A 23,612-nucleotide genomic window follows, 5' to 3' on the forward strand; every position below is an offset into this window, starting at 1 on the left:
AATATTCAGATTTATTTTTCTAACTTATCACAGTAATACCACCAAAAATAAAGGCTTTGTGTACAAAACATCAAATTAGTGAAAGATGATGAAGGAAAGAGCAATATTCCCATGTTTCCAATAAGGCAGTTGAGGCTCAAAAAGTGACTTAAAGTCACCTGACTTAGAAGTCCAGAAAGAAAGATTCAACCCTGCATTTTCAAATCTAGTTCTCTTTTCACTAAATCATATTTCATTGCATGTAATTGAACTATCTCCAACCTTCCACATCTTCCTTTTCCAATACGCTTTTTAGAAAATAAGGTCCAGTTTTTAAAAATACAGTAACATTCCTGCTATCTTTGATCAGATTCTCTAGAGGCAGAGCCTGAGACAGAGAGGTTCTAGTGCTCTGTATTTATTGGGGAGTGCTCTCCAGGAAATGATGGAGAGGGAAGTAGGCTAGAGCAGAAGAAGGAGCTAAGCAAGGATATGATTTCAGCTAGAGACTAGCTTTAGCCTGACTTTCCCAGGTACTCCATAGCGTAAATTGCACCAGAGTTTGTTCCACCCCGAGGCAAGGGAGCTAGCATTTTGTACTCTAGTATTAGATTGTTTCTGGCTGTGGGCTACCCTTGGGGCAGGCTGTAAACTCCAGGGTGAGGTGGCTTCCATTCAGCTGCAGGCAATTCTCCAGAGACAGAGCTGCTATGACTTATTGGCAGTCAACATTCACAGCAGCTGGGGGAGGGAGAGTGGGGTATGCATTAACTAGTCTGGTAAAAGGATCTGGGCAAGGAACAAACAGAGACCCCACAATTACTTTATCCTTAGACCATACCTGAAGGTTGGCACAAGGCTGGTGAATACCAACACCATGCCACCTTTTCTTGTAACGGAAGCATTTGAGTTAGTAGTCTCATGCTGGCACTATCTTAGAATGAAGAGAGAGAGAGAAAGAATGCATCTTCTAGAATTCATACCATAACTCAGAACATAAGCAGCATATGAAATTGGGCTCTGAGTAACAAATTTTATCAAATGTCAATTGCCAAAGTATAATTTGCAAGGCATCATTTGGAGGTAGGTCATACTCCCTCCTCTCCTTCTCCACCTTTGTACCCCCACCAGCTCTTCTGTGAAGAGCTCTCCTGAAACTGGCAGGGGAACTTGGAACTGTTATCAAAAACACATCCAAATCACTCTTGAGTACCATAGTGAAAGACACATCCCAATTCTGCAATCAAGGACACTCATCATTTGCTGCTATTTTTAACACCAAGCACCTCTAATGATTAATGAATTCAACAATGCTAAGTTCAAAACATGGAAGTGCCTCATCCTGAGGCACAGGAGATAGTTTAAAGATTAGTATCCCCAACATCTAAATAACTGTCACCACCCTTGGAGACACCTCTTTTGTGCTAGTTTCTCAATTATTGTGAAAACATTACCATCACTCTCTTGTGAGTTTGTGATTCAGCCTTCATTACCAACTGCCTGAGACCACGTTTTCTTATAAACTATGTATTTTCTCACACTTGAAAACAGTTAATGTCAGTGAGGTAGAGATAGCAACCATTTTCTCCCTACCCCTTGCCTCCTCTTAAAGAATATGCCTCCCCAACAAGGGCTAACCTCTGTATACCACATCGTCCTGCGTCTGTCCTCATACCTGGCTGTAGAACCCTGGCTGAACCAAGCCACATGTGAGGCGGAGGCAGCCATTTTCCCTCTCTGGAGAACCTGAGCCAAGGGGAACAGTGTTGGACACTTGAACTGTGAGGTTAGAATCAGGCTTGGGACAGATATAGTCTTCCTTAAATACAAAAAAACAGAGCAAGATATTCACTGTTAGAAGTCAGAGAAATGGAGCCAAGACAGAGAGTAGCAAAGAGCAGATATAACAAGGGCCCAGCAAGATGATGCTGAAAATCTCTTCACTGCTTTTCCAGCTCCCAGATCTTATCACCTTCTCCTTCCCCCTCATGAAGCCTAACTGACTGCTTGCCTTTTGATAACTACGATCCCTTCCAGTATATCCTTTTACTTTTCCTAAGCCAGTTTGAATGGGTTGCTGATTCTTTCAATCAAAGGATCCCTGATAATGTTAAAGGATCAGAGTAGAGTCCTTAAAAAATACACACACACACACACACACACACACACACACACTCAGACAAAGCAAAGTGGAGAATGTAGCAACTATTTGAAGAATATCTGTTGTATACCTTTGTCAGAGACTGGAAACTCTTTCCCCAAGATCTATTCTCTCCCTCTTCCTTAACATGTTTTGTTGGAAACTGTAGCTAAAAACTATATTTTCCTGCTTCTTTTACAGATAGGGACAGCCAGGTGACACAATTATAGCCAATTTGTGTTCTACAGTGGTCCCAGAGTCTCCCAATGGGATCAAGGTCCAGTTGTCAGTAGTGCTAACATTTTACTTAATGTGCTCACTATACTTTACTTCCATTCCCTGTCTCATTTCTCCACTCCCTCACCAGTGTTTCCTGGGATTACCTCCCAACTAAACTACCTCAATACTTATTTCAGAGTCTGCTTTTGCGGAACCCAAACTAAAACAGGAGTTAACTTCCACAGGGCCACCCTTGACCTCGTGGAATGAGAGTGGAAAGATTACTGTTTCACCCTCTGTACCATGGTGGAGAGTTTTGAGAGGCACTGCCTATGGCTGCTCAGGATGCCCTGTGAGTTTGAGCAAATCTCCACAGGGACAACCAACTCTGTCATGTTGTACCCTTACATTGCTTTTGTCTCCTTCTCCATTTCACATCTCTGGTCCCTCATTCCTATTCCCTGGAGTCACTTCCTAAAATAATATTAATAAATTACCCTCATAGATGCCTTTGACTTAGGTTTTGCTTTCAAGGGAATCCAAAGTAAGATGATCCATAACTGGGACACTTGGCCATCTCTAAAATTCCATTTTGGAAGGAGGAAGGAAGGATGATATTGCACATTCCCAGGTCTTGTTCTTATGGCCCATACCAGAGTTGTGATATATCTGTATCACTGTTGCTCTCTTTAATCTGATTGCTACTCATTCCTCTTAAATGTGCATTTGTATGGTAATGGTACTGCTCAATGGTCACTGTTCGAATATTACCAGACTGCCTTGCTAATCATAGAATAAATGTCTAAACATGACATTTTGCTAAGCAAACGTTGATGAAGCTGTTTAATTTCCCTGTATCACATAATATTGCACAATTTTGTGGCTTTTGCCTGCTTCCCGACAAAATGCATATCATCATCAAAAAAGAACAACTATTATTATGGGATACACTTGTGCTAACAAATTAGTGCAAACTTTGACAACTGTCATCTTGTTTCATATCAAAGACAAATAGAAAAGTTGATTGGTTTGTTTTATATTTCTATTTCAATGTTTAAAATTAATGTATAAGTGTATAAAATTCATAAACATATGGAAATACATAAAGTGCATGAAAACCATTAACTAAGAAACTGGTGAAGTTTAGAAAATGCAGGGTCTGGTAAATTTCTAGAAGTTGGCTTCAAAAACTCACTGCCACAAAAACTGTGTGATATGTTGAACAATACATATAAAAATGAAAGTTTTAAAGAGCAGAGCCACTTTGCAATGAACATTTTCTACCACATGATAGTCCCTAAGTAAGCGATTTGCTGAAATTTAGTGCACTACCCTTGTAAACCAGATGGATAGGACAATTCCCTCTACTTTTCCTGTCCAATATGGTAACCATTAGCTATGCAAACTTAATGAAAAATCAATAAAATTTAAAATTCAGTTCCTCAGTCACACTAACCCCATTTCAAGTACAGTATAGTCACATGTGGTGAGTGACTACTGTATTGGACAATTAAGACATAGAGCATTGCCATTATTGCAGAACGTTCTGTTGGACAGCCCTATTCTATAAATAAATATTCAGAGTCATCTTCCATTAGGATTCATTTATTCATTGATTCTTTAATCCACAAACAACTGAACTGCACTTTTAAAGAGTAGAATTGCTTCTCTGAGATTAGACTGGCTGATTGAGAAATTCAATTCTTCCCAGTGCATTACATGGTATCTGAAGCTGTGTTACTACCTTACTCCTTTATTGCTCACATGTGCCACTGCCTCCAATCCTATTAAGGTTTGGGCCAAAGACACAGTCTCTATGTTTTTATATGTCCTAGATATCTAATGAAAAAAATTTATATTTTGTCTGAAGGAAGGCAAAGGACACCTTTGCGCTTACTAATTCCATCATCTCATAAACCAAGCTAGGTTTGATTTTTGAACACCAAATTTCTCATTAATCCATCAGACCAAAAGCTCCTGAGAGCCTCCTATGTAAGAAGAACTGGGCCAGGTCCTTGGGGATGCAAAGACAAAGCCTCTGGGGTCTGAGGGGGCCACCAGGACATGGTGGTGCAGCAGGAACAAGCTGGGGACTGTGGGCCATTTCCAGAATTCAACCATGCTTAACAAAAGATGGGCTTCATAATGTTTGAAAAACAGAAAACATTTCTAACATTAAAACCTCACACATTAGCACAAAAATTTTTATTTCTGTTTTCTCAAGAAAAGTAGAAATATCTGGACACATCAGGCCTATGTTAGTGCTGAGGAACAATTGGCCTGCCGGGAAGCAGCTGCTCTTATAGGCGGAAACCCATTGATGAGAGGTGCCACACCTCTTATCACCACTGCCCCTCATGCAGAGCCCTGCTTTCTGTTTCCTCCTTGAGTAATCTGCCTGGCCCCAGGCAGCACTGGTTTGCATTCTGTCCCCAACATTTATGGGCCAGGTGGCCTTGGGCATGTTACCAGGTTCTTCAAAGGCAGGGTAACCAACAAGGGAGAGGAAACTGAGTGTCTCCCAAAACAAATCCATACAACAAAAGATTTACAAGCTTAAGGAACTTGGCCTTTTCCCAAGTAGATGGGGGTGGGGTGAAGGGTGGCAGAGAAATGACTCCAATCCCATGGCTCTAAGTATTCTCCATCATTTGCCTAGGTAACTGTGGTTTTGATTTATACAAATAAAATAAGATCAATTCACATCAAATCAAAACCATTCTTTCATTTGTTGTTTCATCAAGTATATTTATATGAAAAACACTTTAAAGAGTACTTGACTTTGAACAGCAAAGAGAACTTCAGAATTTTCACTCTGCCTGCACACAACAGAATTCACCACCTGATTGAGACAAATACTAAGCAGTGTCAGTCAAACCACTACCTTGGTTGATTGTGCCCTGACAAGTACTGGCTCTTGATATAGGAATCCAATCTCTGGGAGAGGCTCAGAATTTTTCTTCCTCTGTTACTGCTAAGTTAAGCACATAGGGTCTTTTTTGAAGCCCAATAGACCTGATATCAAATCTCAGTTCTGCTATTATCAACTGTGCACACTTAACCATCACTTAGAAAAGAGGGGAGGAAATGACACATATATTTTAATAGCGTTGCTAGAATTAAATGGCATAACATGTAGAAAATACTCAGCACAGGGCCTAGAGCACATTAAGTATACAATGCATGTTAACAACTGCTTTTTAATTCACAGAGAGGCCAAGGTGGCCCAAAATAGCAATATGTGAGGCAGAGGCAGTGTGCACCCACAATGCCATCTCAGTTAATAGCAACTGTGGTCAGGGATGTGATCCAAGAAAAAGAGGAAATGCCCTTGGCATCAGGCAGCTGCTGAATTTATTTTATTTTGAGTGTTCTACAATCAAAAGTCAGGTATGCCTCAGATTCCTCAGATGGTTCAATGATGCTCCATCCATTCTGCTTTTCTATCAAAACAGCTATTAAAGTCCCAACTACCTCAGACCCATTCCCAAAGTAGCTATGGTATAAATTTGTGTGCATGTGTCTCAACAGCATATGTATATGAGCTACAATTTCAGAAAAGTACTGAACATGCACCAACATTTATGAGCATCATTTAAAGTGTAATAATGTCACTTAGGATAAATAAATTTAGTATATAATACAAATAAAATACAAATAGAATGGTAAATTTATATTATAAAATTATTTATATTATAAAGGCTTTGTAACAATAGTGATTACCTTTGACATTCTAAAAAATTACATCTATTTTTATACATGGATACAGAGAAAGAAAGACTCAGTATTTGCCTCTCAGCCCAAGTCAGAGAACAGCAATCAAAATAATTTCCAAATGGTGGAGTAGTACAATGACCTAGAAAGATTAAGGCAGCAGCTTATGTAAAAGTCCACGTGAGTAGCATCATGAGTTTGGCAGCCTTAGCTATTGCTGTATAAATCCATTCTGTTCATTAAAATACTTCCAAATGAAAATAAGAATATAAACAATCTTTTAAAAAGTACAATCTTATTGCAAAATTAAAGAAGTACAAATTCAATCAAGATTTCATTTCCACTATCAAATTGGAAAAACATTTAAGTGGTAATGCCCACATCAATACTACCTCATTGTAGGGTAATTTGGGTGTTCTTTCAAATACCTTTAAAATGTACAACCTTTCCAGCCAGCAATTCTATATCTAGAAACTGTCTAAGCCAACAGAGGTACAGTAAACATTTATGTTAAATAGAAGCTCCTTACAGGTTTTAAAAATAATATATTATACATTTGAAAACTACCTAAGTTAGCAATCAGTTAAATGATCTCTAGGACAGGCATACGGTGTATTAATATACAGCCATTGAAATTATAGAAACATATTTTATCTAGGGGCATGGAAATACAATTTACAATATATTAAGGAGAATAAAGTAGGTGGCAAATTAGTGCCTAGGATGCATTTTATTATGGGTTGTATCGTGCAATTCCAAGATTCATATGTTGAAGTCCTAACTCCTAGTACCTCAGAATGTGACTTTATTTGGAAACAGGGTCATTGCAGATGTAATTAGTTAAGATTAGGTCATACTGGTGTTGGGTGGACTCCTAATTCAATATGACTGGTGTCACATGAAAAGGGGAAATTCAGACACAAACAGGATACAAGCACACACACATGCACATACACACACGCACACAGAATACCATGTGAAGAAGAAGGCAGAGGTCGGGGCAATGTATCATCCATAAGCCAAGGAACACCAAAGATTGCCAGTGAACCACCAGAAGCTAGGGAGAGGCACGGAACAGATTCTTGCACACAACCCTCAGAAGGAGCCAACTTTGCTAACACCCTGATCTCGGACTTCTAGCCTGCAGAACTGTGATACAATAAATTTCTGTGATTAAGTTACTTAGTTTGTGATACTTTGTTATATGGTACAGCCCTAGCACATTAGTACATCATGTCTGCAGGAAAAAAAGGTACATGCACATAAAAATGTCTAAAAGTACATTTTTTAAAATATTAAGCTTAGTTATTCCTCAGTAGAAAAACACTGGGTAATTTTTATTTAGTAATTTTTGCTTATTCTTTGTGATTTTAATTAATAAACATATTACTTATGCATAAAAATGGCTCTTAAATAGCATGTCCAAAAAAAAAAAACAACCCCCAAATACAAATACAAGTAGTATGTTTGTATGTTTAGTATGTTTGTCAGCACAGAAGGCATGGGAGAGGCAAGAGGTCAGACAGACAAGCCTTGAAATCCTGCCTTGGTCAATTACTTACCAGGTGTGCAACTTTGGGCAAGTGGCCTTATAAGGTCATTGTACAGTTTGAATGAAAGCATATAATGTAGGCAGCAGTGACATGGTGCAGCCTGGCATGTAGCAAGAGCTCATTCATTTATAGCCATTAAAGTGATCTCCTACTATTTTGGGGGGACTTTTCTTTCTGAAATAAAGAAGTATGTTATTTCCTTCATAAACAGATTCACAAATTAATGGTTACCTTATCAAAGCCACAGTCACCTTACCAAATTTTATTGTCCCACTTGAATTCATTCCAGTTGTGTGGACCTATTCCTTATGACCTGTACTACAAAGAACACGTGTGCATGTGTGTGTGCATGTGCATATCTAGAGAAACAAAAGACTCGTGAATTTTCCAACTTTTTCTTTCCAAACTTATGCAATAAAAAATACTTGGAGAGAAAGAAGAAAAATTAGCATGTTTTGAATATTTTCTATGTGCCATCGCTTTTTGCAAATGTTATCTCTTTTAATGAACATAATAATTTTGCCTGCTAGTTGTCATTATTTCTACTCTTATGAATACGAAGGCCCAAAGAGGCTAAGTAACATGTCCAAGTTCACATAGCTTGTCTCTAACGGAGATGACAGTAAAACCCAAGGATTTTTTTCTATTACCAAATGAGAATATAGTAAGTAAAGCCAGGCATTAAACAAATAAGCAAACAAAAAAGCTAGCACTGTAGGGTGACTGAAATAAACAACAATTTATTGTATATTTTCAAGTAACTAGAAAAATAGATTTTGAATGTTCTTAACATAAAGAAATAAATGTTTGAGGTGATGGATATGCTAATTACCTTGATCTGAGCATTACATATTGTATACATGTATCGAAATATCATGCTCTACCCCATAAATACGTACAATTATCATGTCAATTAAGTTGTTGTTTTTTTATAAAAAGCAACCAGCAATCTAAAGTATAGTCATGCACCACATAATGGTGTTTCAGTCAGTGATGAACTGCATATACAATAGAGTTCTCATAAGATTAAAATACCATATTTTTACTATACCCTTTCTAGGTTTAGCTATGTTTAGATACAGGAATACTTATTATTGTGTTATAATTGCCTATGGTATTCAGTACAATGACATGCTGTACAAGTTTGTAGCCTAGGACCCATAGGCTATACACCATATAGCTTAGGTGTGTAGTGACTATACCATCTAGGTTATTTTTAAGTACTCTTTATGATGTTTGCACAATGACAAAATCACCTAATGATTTAGAATGTGTCTCTGTCATTAAGTGACATGACTGTATATATATTAGACAGAGAGAGAGAGAGAGAGAAAGAGAGAGAAACTATAATATTTACACTTCAAATTTACCTACTGCTGTTGGTAAACATAGCCTTTCCCCCAGAATAGCTAAAGTTTCACACCACTATTAATTTAACACACATTCTTGCTTTGTGTGTTTGGTTGTTTGTTTACCAATGAAGTACATGTCATTTAAAATAAATTTCAAATGCATATCTGCATACCCTGAGTGATTTTGGTGATCTCATAATAATCATGCTTTGCTTTCAACTGCTTCATAAATATAATAGAATCAGTGAATCTGACAACAGAAGTTCTTCCATAAAGCCTGATTGATGATTATGACACATAAAAATATACCTTCCCTCTTTGCTCAAATGGCTGCAGCTGCATGTAAATGGACATTAAAGGTAACACATCAGGAATTGCTCTTATAGGAAAGATTTTCCAGATATCTGAACTTCAGTTTTCTAGATTCAAGGACAGTCAACATTTATTGAGCCCTCTCCCATAATGTGTATGGGAACTTTTATACACTTACGTTCATTTTATTTCACAACTCTGTGCTATAGATGTTTATTCCCATTTTATAGTTCAAGGTATTGAGAGAAAGGAAGATAAAGGAATTTACCCCATGCTTCTCAGCCATTAATTCATATTGATCATTTAAACATATCTTCGATGAAGGCAAAATCCCTGAGGAACTTGAGGCTCTCTGAAGTTGATCTGCCCATGAACACATCCAAAGTGTGTGGTTGAGCCCCAGCTTCGATGGCTCCAAATCCAGAACATTCTAAATCACAGTCATAATCCCTACTCATCTAGCCACCCCCTTTTCCAGCTGAAATGTCTCTGAGAATTTCCATTCTTCACTCAGATCATGGGTTTGTGTCTAGTAATTTTCTAGTATCTCTCTCACAGTCTTCTACATTCTCAATTCTCTGGATTCCAGTCTCTGGAAGGATCCCAGAGAGAGTGCCAGCTGTCTATCAGGTGCGGGCAAAATTATCAGGTGAAATCAGTGCATGAAAGCACAGCCAGGAAGCCTCATGGTAGACCAGATGGGTGAGGGAGCACTTCATGACCCTCACAATTTTCTGGTGTCATTCTTTCTTTTGCCTTAACCCTTCTTGATTCTTTTGGATCCCAGCTTCAGGAAGAATTCCAGTGGGAATGTCAACTCTCTATCAGGTGCAGGCAAAACCACGATATGAAGAAGTCATTGCAGTAGACCAGATGGATGTCTGAGCACTTCTTGTGAAAGCACACAAATCTTTCAAGATAATAGATCTAAAGAATGGCAGCTCACACAAACATCATGGGCAGAAAAAAATTCATTTACTCTTCCACCATCCATGATAAAACCTGTCTGACTTGAATAACTTGCCAGGCATCCAAAAGGAATTTAAGTGTTCACAATCTTGATAAACATCCAGATCCTTCCTGAATTCCACAGATATCTTTATAAGATAGTAGAAAGGGAACTGAATTAGAAATGAGAAGACGTGACTTGAAGGAACATTGTCTCTGCTGTTTTCAATGGGGAAATCATTTAACTCCAAGACCTAATGGTAATGAGTGATAACTATTAACGGGAGACAGTGAAGAAAAATGATTAGGAGCATGGAGTCTGGCATCTAATTTCCTGGGTTCAAATCCTAGCTCTATCACATACTAGCTGTATGGCTTTAGGCAAGTAGCTTGATCTCTCCAGGCCTCAGTTTCCCCATCTGTAAAAAGGGGTTATTGGTTAGTCCTTCATAAGGTAATATGAAATTAAATGACATAATAAATGTATAGCACTTAGTAAAGTGCTTGTCTCTACATATTAGTATTAATACTATTTGTGTATACTTTATGATCATCTCACAAGCAATGTTCTCCCAATGGAGCAATGATAATAGAAACAAACAAAAAAGCCCAATGTAACAATGCTCTATTGGGCAAACTTTATGCAGTGTTAGAAGTTTTAGGAATGCTTAATTGTATTTGTAGATATATCATCACCTTCAACAACCTCTTTCTCAGTTATATATATACAGAGTTAGGGAGCCTTTGTATGGACCAGACACTGCTGGCAGTTTCACCCACATTATCTTACTTAACATTCACAGCAACCAAAAGGCGTGACTCATGATTCTCATTTGATGGCTGTGCACTCAGGATCAGAATAATTATGCAATCTGCCCAGCGTCCCATGGCTAGAAAGAAGAGCCAGAATTTCAGCATAAGGCTGATCCCAAAAGCCATCCTCCTTCAGGCTCCATGCTGCCTTTCAGTTGTTTCACAGTGGCTTTTGCTAGTCAACCAATTCCTCCTTTCCCCTTCCTCAAACAAACTGCACCTAGCACACAAGGCAAGCCAATGACTCTTTCGTGAGTAATCTGTTTCCTCCCATATTAATAAACACACAAAAATAATGAATGGAGTAATTAATGTAGTCTTCTAACATCACGGACCAGAGCTGAATTAACCTACCAATATGTGAATATAAATGAAATACATGATGGGTTAAGGGAATATATTTTTATTCACAAATGGCTTGTCTCATCACTGGGGAGAAACTCATCACCCCTTTCAGGAAGAGGCTTTCAGCTGATGGACAAGATGACACAAGCTGGTGGAGCCCGTGTGCTGATGAGCCAAAGGTCCACCCCTGGGACAATATCATCAGTGAAAATCCACCAAATTATCCCCTAATCAGACAGAATTCCAAGAATGCCGATACCAAAATCTCAAAGGTATAGCATCTTCTTGAGAAAGTTACCAATGCTACCTTAACGAAAGAAGTCCTGGTCAAAAAGCCATTTATTTTCATTCCAGTCATGTGCACATCCCATCGAGCCTGTCCTGACAATGACTTGAAGGATTGTGCCTCTCACTGCTCCAGATGAAAGAACAGTCTAGAGGGAAACATTTTGAATCTAATGACCCTTTTAATTCAGGCCACAAGTGACAGGACAGGAGTGGGCATTTGACCCACGGGCAACCAATCTGTAGATTGGCTATTGACTTACCATAGGGCCTGAGGCTGATAGCTGTGTCCACATTAAAAAAAATTATTAGTGGAGCCAATCATATTCTTTCTTTTAGGACATTAAATGAGGACTATGGAAAGAATGATTGAGAAATAGACAGGGAGCACATAGAGTGGGCAGGCGGAACAGTGGCCAAGGCATGACAACAGTGGCAACCTTGCTAAGGCATTCTTGCTAATCATTGCCTTGAATCTCAAGACATGAGGCCCAGGCCTTCCTTGCACTTTTATTTCTGTAAGAGTTCTCCTCTGTTATTATGCTGTAGGTGTCCCTGCGATAGCCCTCTTCCCTTGAGAGCTGAACCTTTGTGACTTACTCTCCTCCATAACCAAGCTAAACAATTGTTTCTATGGAAGGCCTTATAGTTCCTTTTCACAATGGAGATCACAAAGGGAATTTACACCTTATCCAATGTGTTCCCTAGAATTCATTGAGTTATTCTTTATTCTCTTCCCTCCTTCCCTTCTTCCCTCACTTGCTTCAACCAATACTTACTAAGCACCTACCCCCTGGGTGTTTTGGTGAGGTTTGTAAATGCCCTGGGAGTTGACCTTACTATGTGCCAAGCTCTGTGTTAGAAACTCAGGACATGCTGATGAGCAGGGAAAACAAGATCCCTGCCCTCGTGGAGTATTTAGTTTGGTTGAGGAGCTAGAATGAAAACCAGTCATTAAAGAGTGTGTCTGGGAGCCATCAGGAGGCCAACCTTACCTAGTAAGACTTCCCTTCTCAGTGAAAGCTGTGCTGACACTGAAGGGGGACGACGAATTCACCAGCTAAAAAAGGTTGAGTGAGAGCACGAGGAAGTATTCTAAGTAGAGGAAGTGGCATAGACAAAAATCCATTAGACCAGTAAGAAACTATCACCAGGCCCTCAAAACATCCCAGAACTGTGAAGTGTGTACAGAGCAAGAAATTGACTCTTGGTGTGAGAGTTAAAAGGGTGACAGTGGATTCCCTCCTCCCACATTCTACATGTTTGGATAATTCATTACTTTCAACTGGCAGCATCATTCTTTCCTGTAGGTGCCAGACAGACCAAAGAGACTGGGATAAAAGGTAACGAAGGGAAATGGTCGGGAAGGACTTGCCACACAGGGAGCAGAGATCATGCTCTTATACTTCACACCTCAACCTGTCCTCTATCCAGTAACTATATTATGCTGTCCAGAGGCACTTAAGCTGGAAAAAAGTACTTCTTATTTCCTAATCATCACCATCATCATGATCATGATTATCATTAACTTTTGGAGAACACTTAATAGTTTACTAAGCATTTTTACATGCTTGATCTCACTTTACACATTAACTGCCGTGTGAGTTGTATTTAACTCATGCTAGTTTTGAGCCCAGAGCCTTGTGAAGAAGCATGTGTAACTCACAGGTCTCTTCACCTTGAGAGCCATGTGAACTATTTTTCAAGTTGCATATAACTCACAGAAAACAATAAAAAAATTTTTCATTAAATTAGAAAGAATCATTTTGTTTTCAAAGTTTTTATTCTATTTTCATAATAAAACACTGTAGCCCCCAATTTTTTTTTCCTAGTGTGGCAGTCAATGTGTTAAAATTTCCAACACTACAGGAGGGTAGGCAAGGCATATTGTCCCAAATATTGAGGTGAGGAAACTGAGGTTCCCTTAAGGAAGGCTAAGCTACTACAATAAATAAGAATAATTACAAATACAGCAAAAGTCAAATACCTGCCCACATAAGGTGAAAACTAGAAGGAAGATTGTAGTTCTCTACATATATACCTTAGAGACCTTCTACTGTTATTTTTTCTACTACCATATAACTATATTTCTTCCACCCCTATACTGGGTCAGGGAAAGATGTGAATCCTCTCAGGAAAAGAGAGCTAAGAATGATGCCTCTTGTTCAGCAGAGTCTAGAGTTACTCCTGTGTTTCTATCTGGGAATTCCCAAAGGCCAGGAGAACCTAGGTATTAGAGTGTGGTTAGTAAGCGTCTGTAGTTGACCCTATGAGAAACTTCAGCTACATCCTAGAGTATTTAGCTGGACACACTGTGACTCTTTCAAATGTAGGCAATTGTCTATGGATTATGTTTTGACAAAGACCAGGAAAATTCTCTCTCCATACCTCAACAAAAGAAACCCCAAAAGCCAAGTGCCTGTAATTCTTCTCCTTTAGGTTCAACACTGACCTCTCTGGAATATTCTTTGAAATGTGGATATTCCAAGGAGAAAGTACCTGGAGTGTCACTCATGCTATGGTAAAAATAAGGCTGGCAGCTTGAGAGCCCTCCACACTAGAGTACAGAGACAAAGGGGCTCAAAAGAGAAATGAGTAAGTGTGAATACAGATTTCCTACTTCAGAGTTTTGCCAAGACTCTAACTTGCAAGAAGTTAGTCATAATGTTCTAAATTACCCTCTGATGGGTTTCCACTTTCTCGTTTTTCATCATCATCACAACCACTGGAATCATTATCATCATCATCATCACCTTCATAATCATTTATTGAGAACGTATAGCCCAGGCACTTTAGGAACTTTACTTAGATTAAGTCAATCAATCATTATAGCAACGCTTTAAACTAGGAACTATTATTAGCCCTATTTTATAGGTGAAAAAAACAAACTCTAGTGAATTAAAGAACTTGCCCAAGGTACCCAAACCAGTAAAAAATAAAATCTGGATTTAAGTTCATAAGAAGTACTCCTGACCTTTCTGTCTTTTTTTCTATACTTGTGAGGTCAAACATTAATTTTCTTAATAAACTCAGAAAAATATTAAGTGGTGAGTCCATTAGCGACTGGGGAGTTGCTCTTTTTATTGTGTATTTATTGATTCATATTCCAATTGCACGATTTTTGTTACTAATTGAGAGAATAGAAAGATACAATTAAATCCACACTAATGTAGATTTAAATTACATCAGATCCACAATGGCAGATTGTTGTTCATCATTTAGGTAAATTTTATGTTAGAATTCCGTATCTTATTTATACTTAGGAGGAAAAAAAGTTGTTTGACACATGTACATATTTTTTAATAAAAAATGGGAAAAAAGACCATAAACTGAGATTAAATTATTGGCTGACTAAATCAAAGTTTTTTCTACATATTTTAAATGAAAAGATAACAACTAGTTTTTCATTGGAACCTACTCTACCTTTGTTAATTCATAACTCACAGAAAATAAAGCCACATATAAGACAATTGATGTCTGTTGCATTCATTTCTAAATACAAACACTCCTTGGCATTTTCAGGAAAGGCTGCAAAATATAATTTGATGAGTGAGATAAATACTGCAAAATAGGATGACATTTGCTTTTTAAAGTTTCTTTGAGGATTAGGGATAAGATATGGCAAGTGCCTACTACAGTGGAGGAAGCAGAAGAGTGTAGCCTTTAGGAGAATACAGTTTGGAGTAAGACTGCTCAAATTCTCACCTTGCCATTTCCTACAATTTCGTCCTTCACGAGTTGGTTAATATATTTAAGCCTCAGGGTGAAATGGGAATGTTAAAGTCACACAATTTCAACACGACGATATAAGAAAAGTACTGTAATATAGTGCCTCCTATGAAGCCTGCATGATGAAGGTAGCTATTATTACTTCTCTCATTAGGAGTTTAAAATGGTGGCTATATTATATTATGTCATATTATGCTGTATTATTACTATAATGATATGCTTCACTGTGTGGTTACCAATACCATGCATTGTAAACGCTATTGCTATCAAGAAAGCAGTAAGATGTTTGCTTGAAAAACATGGCTTAGAATTTAAATTCAGGAATGAGGATTATATAAATGCTAGTGCCTCCATTTAAATCAAGTAGACCTATTCCTCATATATCAGCCACACTGCATCTCTGGGTTAGCTGGCCTCCTTGGTTAGGCAGAGGGGTAGAAAAGAAAGGCAGATGGAGATGTGAAGCTCAGGGGTTATAGGAGAAATGGTAGAGCAAAAGTAGGAATGGATGTCAAAGAATAAGGATTAGAGGAATCAGGCAAGTTTACCCAGCAGTTAATTCTGTAGGGGCAGAATCTCGGGCTGTAGCACTGTGTTGGAGGATTATCTAAACCCTGCAAGTATCATTTTGAGGCATTTAAGTCCTTTCGATGACCTATGTCTGTATCAACGTGGTCCTAAACAATATGAATGTGTGGGATCCTCCACTTTCCATTTCACATAAGTCCACAGGTGCTAATCCAGGCATTGTAAACAGTAGAGGAAAGAAAGAACATGCTGAAATAATTTTTTAAAAATAAAAGATAAAAAGGAGACCAAAGGCCTACTGACAAAGTGCTGAAGTAGCAAAATAAGAATGATCAGTGGCATACAGGACTGTATCAAATCAGTTTTTCAGAGGAAATCTGAGAACGGGATAAATTCAACATATATCTATATCTATATCTATATCTATATCTATATATATATATATATATATATATATATTGCTATTTCCAAAATGGTGGTTTAAGAGATTTGCTTGGACCTATTTTATCAATAGGGAATAAATGGAACAGACCACCAGAGTCAGTGCTATAACCCAATTTTCTGTTTTGACCCAAAAGTTAGTGAAAAGTCCCCTGACCTCATTTAAGTAGAGATTAAGGACATGGAAGTTTTGCCTGAAAGTCTTTGAAAATGGCTAAAGCTTTTCCCTCAAGACTTGACTTTTATATGTTATTAATACTTTAAATCTACTGTATCCATGATCCCTTCCTAAGGAAAGAACACATAAATAAAGTGCATTTTTCCCCTAGGCTATAAATCCAAAAGTGGAGCATGACTGTAGAGGTAAATACCGGTTCATATGGTCAATCCATATAAAATAATTTAAAATATAAATTATTTTTAAGAATTAGTCTTGTGCATGCACTAGTGTAGACAGATGATATGCCTGTGATTTTTCCTGCACACCACAGCTTTCCTTGAGCCTCTCCCATTTTCTACACATTGCACCTCAAATTACACCCTTCTGAAAAAATCAATTTTAATAGTTCAGTGTTACATGTCTATGCTTTACTCTATGCTCATACCAATTACACGTATGCACACTCACACACAAAACTATACTTTCATTTTTCTTTTTGCAAAAATAGTATGATACTTTATACACTACTTTGAAGTCTGACTAAATAAATCACCTACATGTCAATTAAAAGAATAAATATTTCTTTTTTCAATTTAACAATTTTATCAAATACAAAAAATAAAAGTCATACTTTCTCACTTAACAATCTTTCAAACACAATAGATGTATTCGCTTCCAGGTCAATGCATATTAATTTAATTCATTCTTTCTAATGGTAGTGTAATATTTTATAACATTCATGAATCATATGTTAATTATTTTCCTCTAATAGACTTACTAGTTGCTTCCAGTTCTTTCCATTACAGAATATGTTGCAATAAATATCCTTGAACATATTGCTATGGTCTAAATGTTTATGTCCACCCTCTCTCCCCACATCCATATGTTGAAACATAATTTCCAAAGTATTGGTATTAGGAGGTGGGGCCTTTGGGAGGTGATTGGCTCATAAGTGTGGAGGCCCTGGGAATGAGATTAGTGCCCTATAAGGAACTGAAGAGACCAGAGTGCTTTCCTTCTGCCATGAGAAGGTGCCATGTATGAACCAGAAAGTGGGCCCTCACCAGACACTGAATCTGATGATCCCTTGATCTTGGACTTCTCAGCCTCCAAAACTGTGAAAAATAAATTTCAGTTGTTTATAAGCTACCCAGTTTATGAGTTTTGTTATAGCAGCCCAAACAGACTAAGACACATATATTTTTACACACACTTATTTCTACAGCATAAGTGCTGGGGGTGGGGGGGAGAGAAATTGTAGCTTAAAGGCCTTAGAGACTACCAACTTGAAGGCTGCTCTCCATTGCTTTGTAAAACTTCCTCAAAACCAGGAGGAACTGGGATATTTTAAGTGCTCTTTTATTACTGATTTACAATTTTTGCTCAACACTTACTGTTTACCATGCACTATGAAAGGAACTAGTGAGGAACACAGAGACAAATAGAAGAAATTTTCTGCCATGTAAGAGATCACACACCCTCTCATTGTCAATGTCTCCTACAGAAAAAGATACATCAGAGTCGCTCCTCATGCCACTGTATGCACACAGATTGTGTCTTCTTTCCGTCTGCCCACTACTTCAAACTTTCTCAGCAACTAATCTTCTCTTCCTCTCTCCTCCCGTGTCTCTAATTCAGCTCTTTTAAAATGTAGACCAACCAATTAACTTATCTGACTTTTTAAGTTTGTTTTGTCCATGAGAATCTAATTAGTGATTTATGAGCAAAAAGCCATTTCTGCTTAAAGCCTTAGACTCATACAAGAGAGGGAAGGACTACAAATATTTTAAATGCAATAACTTTTATTCTCTCTCTCTCTCTCTCTTTCACACTCATGCCCCCAAGAAAAAACAACTATAATGCAGTATAAAGCAATGTGATAAATTCTCATGAATGAATGAACAAATAAATAAAAAGTAATGGAAGCTCCAAGAATGAGGTGAATCATTCAGTTTGGAATAGAGAAAAGGAGAAGGAGTAAATATGAGGAAAATCTTCATAGAGGAGGTAACATTTGAGTTGAGGTAAAAGACAAACATTTTCTCCAGGCTTGGAGTGTGAGTGTGTTCTATACAGTGTGAACAGACACATCAAGGACATTGAGGTAAACAGTGCTTTTGAGTTTTGAAGGGACCTGGTATGGCTTACAGTGGTGGTTCTCCAACTTTAATGTGCATAGGAATTACACAGGGAGCTTGTTTAAAATGCAGATTCATGGGCAACCATCTCCCCAGTATTTTGATTTGGTGTCCAGGAATCTATAATTTAAACAAGTTCATCCAGATTGATGATACATTGAAATATACCAGTAGAGGCTGTGTAGTGAGTAGTGTCACAACATCATGTTGCAACAGTATTGGAGAATACATAAACTAATATTTCAGATAAGTGACAATGTGACACAATAAGAGATTATGTCAGAAAATGATGTCAGGTTTTTGAACTTTGTTTTGAGAGAGAATGGCTTGACAATGGAGATATCGTTTTGATCCAAAAAAAAAAGCCACTCTTTCACAGGACTTATTTATTGAATGGCTGAAAATGAATGTGGGCAGAATTTTGAGAAAAGCCAACTGAAAAAGTTTCCTGGACTGTGAGCATTGCTTGCTTTGTTTAACTTGGCTGTAAGGAAAACAGTTTCGGAATAGCCAGCTCAGAATCACTAGTTCAAGCCTTCCAAAAGCTATTTTGATTATGTCAATTCGATATATTCATGCATTTTTATTCAGGTCTGCAAAAAAGGCAAATGTGATTATCTCGTAGATCATCCATGTAAACACTCACCACAGTTACGTAGCCAAAGCCAGATACGAGCCCTCGGAGCTAAGATCTGGGAACACAGAACAGGCTCTTACATAATTTCCCAGCTAGTCAGTGTTAGGGCCTGTGATTAATGCTATATGACGGGCTTTGAACTTTCTGTTCAGATAGGTTCGCTTGCCTTTTTGAGCTCCTAGCAAGAAGAAACGTGTGACCTGCAGATTTCACTCTGAATAACCATCATCCGTCTAACACCACTGACATTGCTCTGTGGCCCCTTGAGTAACCGTTTCTGCGCCTCACTCCTCTGTCCACAAATTGCCATAGGACCATCAGGGTGTCTTTTTGTTGTTGTTGTTTTGTTTTTTAAGGGACAAAGCAGAAGAGGACTATAACTTCCTAAAGCCCAATCGCTGAAGAAAGCTACACCAAAGAAGGCTGGTGGGCTCCTCTGGGATAAATCAGGAGAGCCCTCAAGGAGTGGCCAGAGAAGGGAAACTGTAACACGAAAGGAATGAGTTCCACTCTCTCCCCCAGCACCTTCCATGGCCTCGCAGCATCCCTCCCGCCCCGGATCTCCCGCGGAGCAGTAGACCACAGCGCTCCCAGCATCCCAGTCCGGGCGAGGAGCCGTCCCAGTTCTGACCAACTTTCTGAGCTTGGCTAAGTCTTCCCTGCTACCGCGCACAGCTCTGGGCTCCGCCGCTCGTCCCTCACCCTGCCAAGGTCCAGGTGAGGGGCCGGAGCCCAGCGGCAGCTCCTGCATCTGCCCCCTCCCCACCTCCCGGGGAGGAGGCTTCTTTCCGCACCCCTGTGTGTGTCTGCAAGCGGTGAGGTGAGATGACACTTCGTCTAAGCGCTGCAAAAATGCGTCCACACTTCTGCCTCCAAGCGGGGTCCCTCGCTCTTGTCCCCAGCACCCCAGAATGGCACCTCGGGAGTAGGCAGGACTGAAGTAAGGGGGTTTGGAGCAGACCCGAGCAGAGAGCACCCGCCCGACCTCTCCTCACCTGCCGGGTCGCCGCCTCGGCGCCCTCCCCGCGCACGCCCCGCTACTCACCCATTCCAGGGCTCGCAGGAAGGCTAGGGGCTCCTTCAGCGCCCGGAAGGTGCCCGCGGAGGCCAGCTTTGGGGGGGCGAGGCAAGAGAGAGAAAGCAAAAGCGTGAGGAAGGGGCTGAGGGCGCCTCTCCAGAGCCACGGGGTCCCCCCCCCCCGAGCCACCGCCCTGCCCGGTTCTGGCTTACCTGACTCACGGGGTCCATAGCTCGCCCTCGCTCGGTCTTCTCACCTACTGGTTCCCTTTGAGAATGAAGTTCGGTTGACACCACCGTCCTCGGGCTCGGAAGCCCCTTCGGGGTCAGCCCTCGGAGCCGAGGAGCGAGAGCCCGGAGCGGCCAGGCGACAGCCGGGGCCCGGGAGAGCCGCCCGCCCCGCGCCCGCTCGCGAACGCCGGGCCGTGCGCTCCGGGGACGCGAGCCCAGCCGGCGAGGGGCGCGGAGGGAAGGGCCGGGTTCGGGTAGAGACAGCAGCGGAGGGGAGACGCCAGGCAGCCAGGGGAAGGCTGCCATTGGCCAGTCGCGTGCTCCAGAGGGGAGGGCGAGGAGGTGGGCGACGCAGAGCCCGCAGGCGTTGGCGCAGGCTCAGCCGCGCCCGCCCGGTGCCCTCTGGCTCCCGGGGAAACTTTGGGGCTGTCGGTTGAGGAAAGCAGACTGGCTCTGTCAGCAAGACGGCTGTCCCCACTGAGGAAGGGGTTTCCAGGTAGGAGAAAAACACCTGCCCCTCACACGGGACGTGTGTGTGAGTTCTGGTGACTTCTGAACTCCCGAGAAAGACTATGTGTTTGTTGACTCGTTCATTCACTTCCTCAAGGCTTCACGGAACGTCCTCCATGTCACCAGCCTGTGCTAGGTGCTGGGGGCCACCAAACAAAAAAAAAAAAGTATAAGCACTGCCTCTTCCCTCAGAGGAAGCAGCGGGGAAAGAGGAAATTTCAATGTCGTCTGGACAGTGATGCAAAAGGTGGGCACAGGTGCTTTGGGTCCCACAGCAGGACATTCACCCCGTCCCACAGAGGGCCAGGGCAGAGGAAACTGTGGAAACAAATGAATCTTGAATGTAGAACCATGTACGGGGCAGATAAGCCTCATGGCCATTGTGTGAGGTCAGAAGCAAATTATCATGCCTATTTTAAAAGTAGAAAACAGATTTAGTGAGGTTGAATTAAACAAGGTAAAACATCTCAGAAAGGGCCAAACAGGGATTGAATTCAGGAACCTTTCAAGCCCATGTTGTTTCTACTGAGATTCTTTGCCTAAGATCTGACCCCCAAAGGAAGACACCCCCCCCAAAAAAAAATTCATCATAAATAGGACTCCGAGTTTATCTTCCAAAGTTACTCAGACTGTTTTCTTGGAACTTAGTGAAAGGTGATTCACATATTTTCCTCCCTTAGTGGCTAAACTTGATGAATATAACAAAAGAACAACAACAACAACAAAAACCCCTGAGTTCTATGAGCCAGAAACTGTGCTTTATAAATATTACTTCATTAAATATTCATAAACCCCAAACAGTTAGTAGTACTATTATTCCCATTTTAGAGATGAGGAAATTGAGGCACATGGAAGGGAAGTGGTCTGGTCAAGCTTGTATAGCTAGCAGGTAATGATACCAGAATTGAATTAGAAAAGGAGTCAGAAAAAGAAAAGGAGGAGGAGGAGGAGGAGGAAAGCTCTAAGCTACTACACCAAATAGCTGATATGTCCTCTTCCTTCTCACTCCCTTTGGACTGGATTCCATTTATGAGTGGTCTCCCAGCAACACAGATAGTCCATCTGTTTACTACCAAGATTTGCCAGAAAGGTTTGGAGTTTGTGTGTGTGTGTGTGTGTATGTGGTGGGGGGTATTTGATATTTAGAAGTGCAGCAGAAATATGGAAAGGAACAATGTGCTGTCTGGGAGGGGAGGCAGCAGGCCAAAATTGGTTAAGAAAGAGCTTCCAGTGTAGATGCCCCCTGCCCATGGATTTTGCTAGAGAAAAACTAGAAATTTAGTGAGTAGGAACTCCAGCAGACCATTTGTACCATCTGCACTCAGCCGGCTTTGTTCCTACTGCTCTTCCTACATGCAGACAGAGTCTAAAACAATTAGAAACAGTTGTTTCAAAAATAAGCCGTTATGCAACTATGGGGGGTAGGGTGGGAGAACTAACACTATCAAGTACTTAGTGTGTACCCTGCAAGCTATGTATATGATCTATGGGTTAAGTTACTTAACCTCTTCAAGACCTCAGTTTGTTTCTTTGTTTCAATCTGTAAAATGGAGCCAGCAATACCTACCTTAGCTGATTGTTTCAAGGGCTCCATGAGATTTTGAGATTTTGTAAATGGCATATGCAGGGCAGAGTCTGGCACTTCATAATGTCTCAACATGTAGTAGATACAGATCTCAACCCTTGCACTTACACAGAAGCAAAGATGACTCGGAGGCCCACATCAGAGGCATAATAGACCGGACCACTGTCCTGCCACCCTCTGCAGTGCCCCTCCCTTATATATAGCCTTCCCTTTTTGGACCCAGAAGTAGCCAGGCAACTTGCTTTGACCAACAAAATATGAGCAGAGGTAATATGTGCATTTCTGGGCAGAAGTTTTTAGAAGCAGCAGGTGATTTGCCAACTTTCTTATTTTCTTCTACCATGATGAATAAAATTTCTACATAGAGGCTATTCTGCTAGCCTGGGTCCTAGTGTGAGGATGATGTAGAGCAGAGCTGCTATTGGACCTTGATGGACATGGAGCTGAGCAAGAAATGCATTTTGGGGTGTAAACAACTAGAAAATGTAGGTCTTTTGTTAACATAGCACAGCATAACCTAAGCTTATTGTTCACATAGCTAGTAAAGTAGCTAAACCAAATTTCTTCCCTGGATTTGCATGACCTCATGGTCCTTGTATTTTTCCTCTCTGCCTCATAGTCAACGAGCTTAATAATGATGCATATGCTTAATGATGATGATTGTAATAGCTAATTATCAACTGAGTTCTTGCTACCTGCGAGGCATTGTGCTAAGTGCTTTACATACATCATTTAAGCATCATCTTAATTTCGCCTTTTATGGATAGTATATCCAGCCTTAGGAAGGCGAAGTAACCTGCCCAATATTATGTATACATTTGTATCTCTTTAGATAGGGAGAGAGATTTATTTAAAATATTGTCTACTTGCATATCATTTGAGTTGAGAACTTGGCAGAAATGAAGTGTGATTACTGAACCTATCCCCGCAGGTCTCTCTTCACACCCAGTGTTCCTCCCTGCTAATATGGTGGCAT

At 40.1% G+C, this 23,612-nt stretch overlaps 1 protein-coding gene across 1 annotated transcript in view; it reads right to left on the reverse strand.

Annotated features, from left to right (window-relative positions):
* SYNPR (synaptoporin) overlaps positions 1-20,541 on the reverse strand; it is a 298,151-nt gene extending 277,610 nt beyond the window's left edge. The window contains exons 1-2 of the mRNA XM_045530709.1: positions 20,524-20,541; positions 20,339-20,404 (exon numbers count right to left, since the gene is read on the reverse strand). Coding sequence (XP_045386665.1) covers positions 20,339-20,404; positions 20,524-20,541 — 84 coding nt within the window. The remainder of the gene's footprint in view (positions 1-20,338; positions 20,405-20,523) is intronic.
* Between the last annotated feature and the right edge of the window lie 3,071 nt (positions 20,542-23,612).

This window comes from Lemur catta, chromosome 18, assembly GCF_020740605.2.
Source record: "Lemur catta isolate mLemCat1 chromosome 18, mLemCat1.pri, whole genome shotgun sequence".
NCBI classification, from domain to species: Eukaryota; Metazoa; Chordata; class Mammalia; order Primates; family Lemuridae; genus Lemur; species Lemur catta.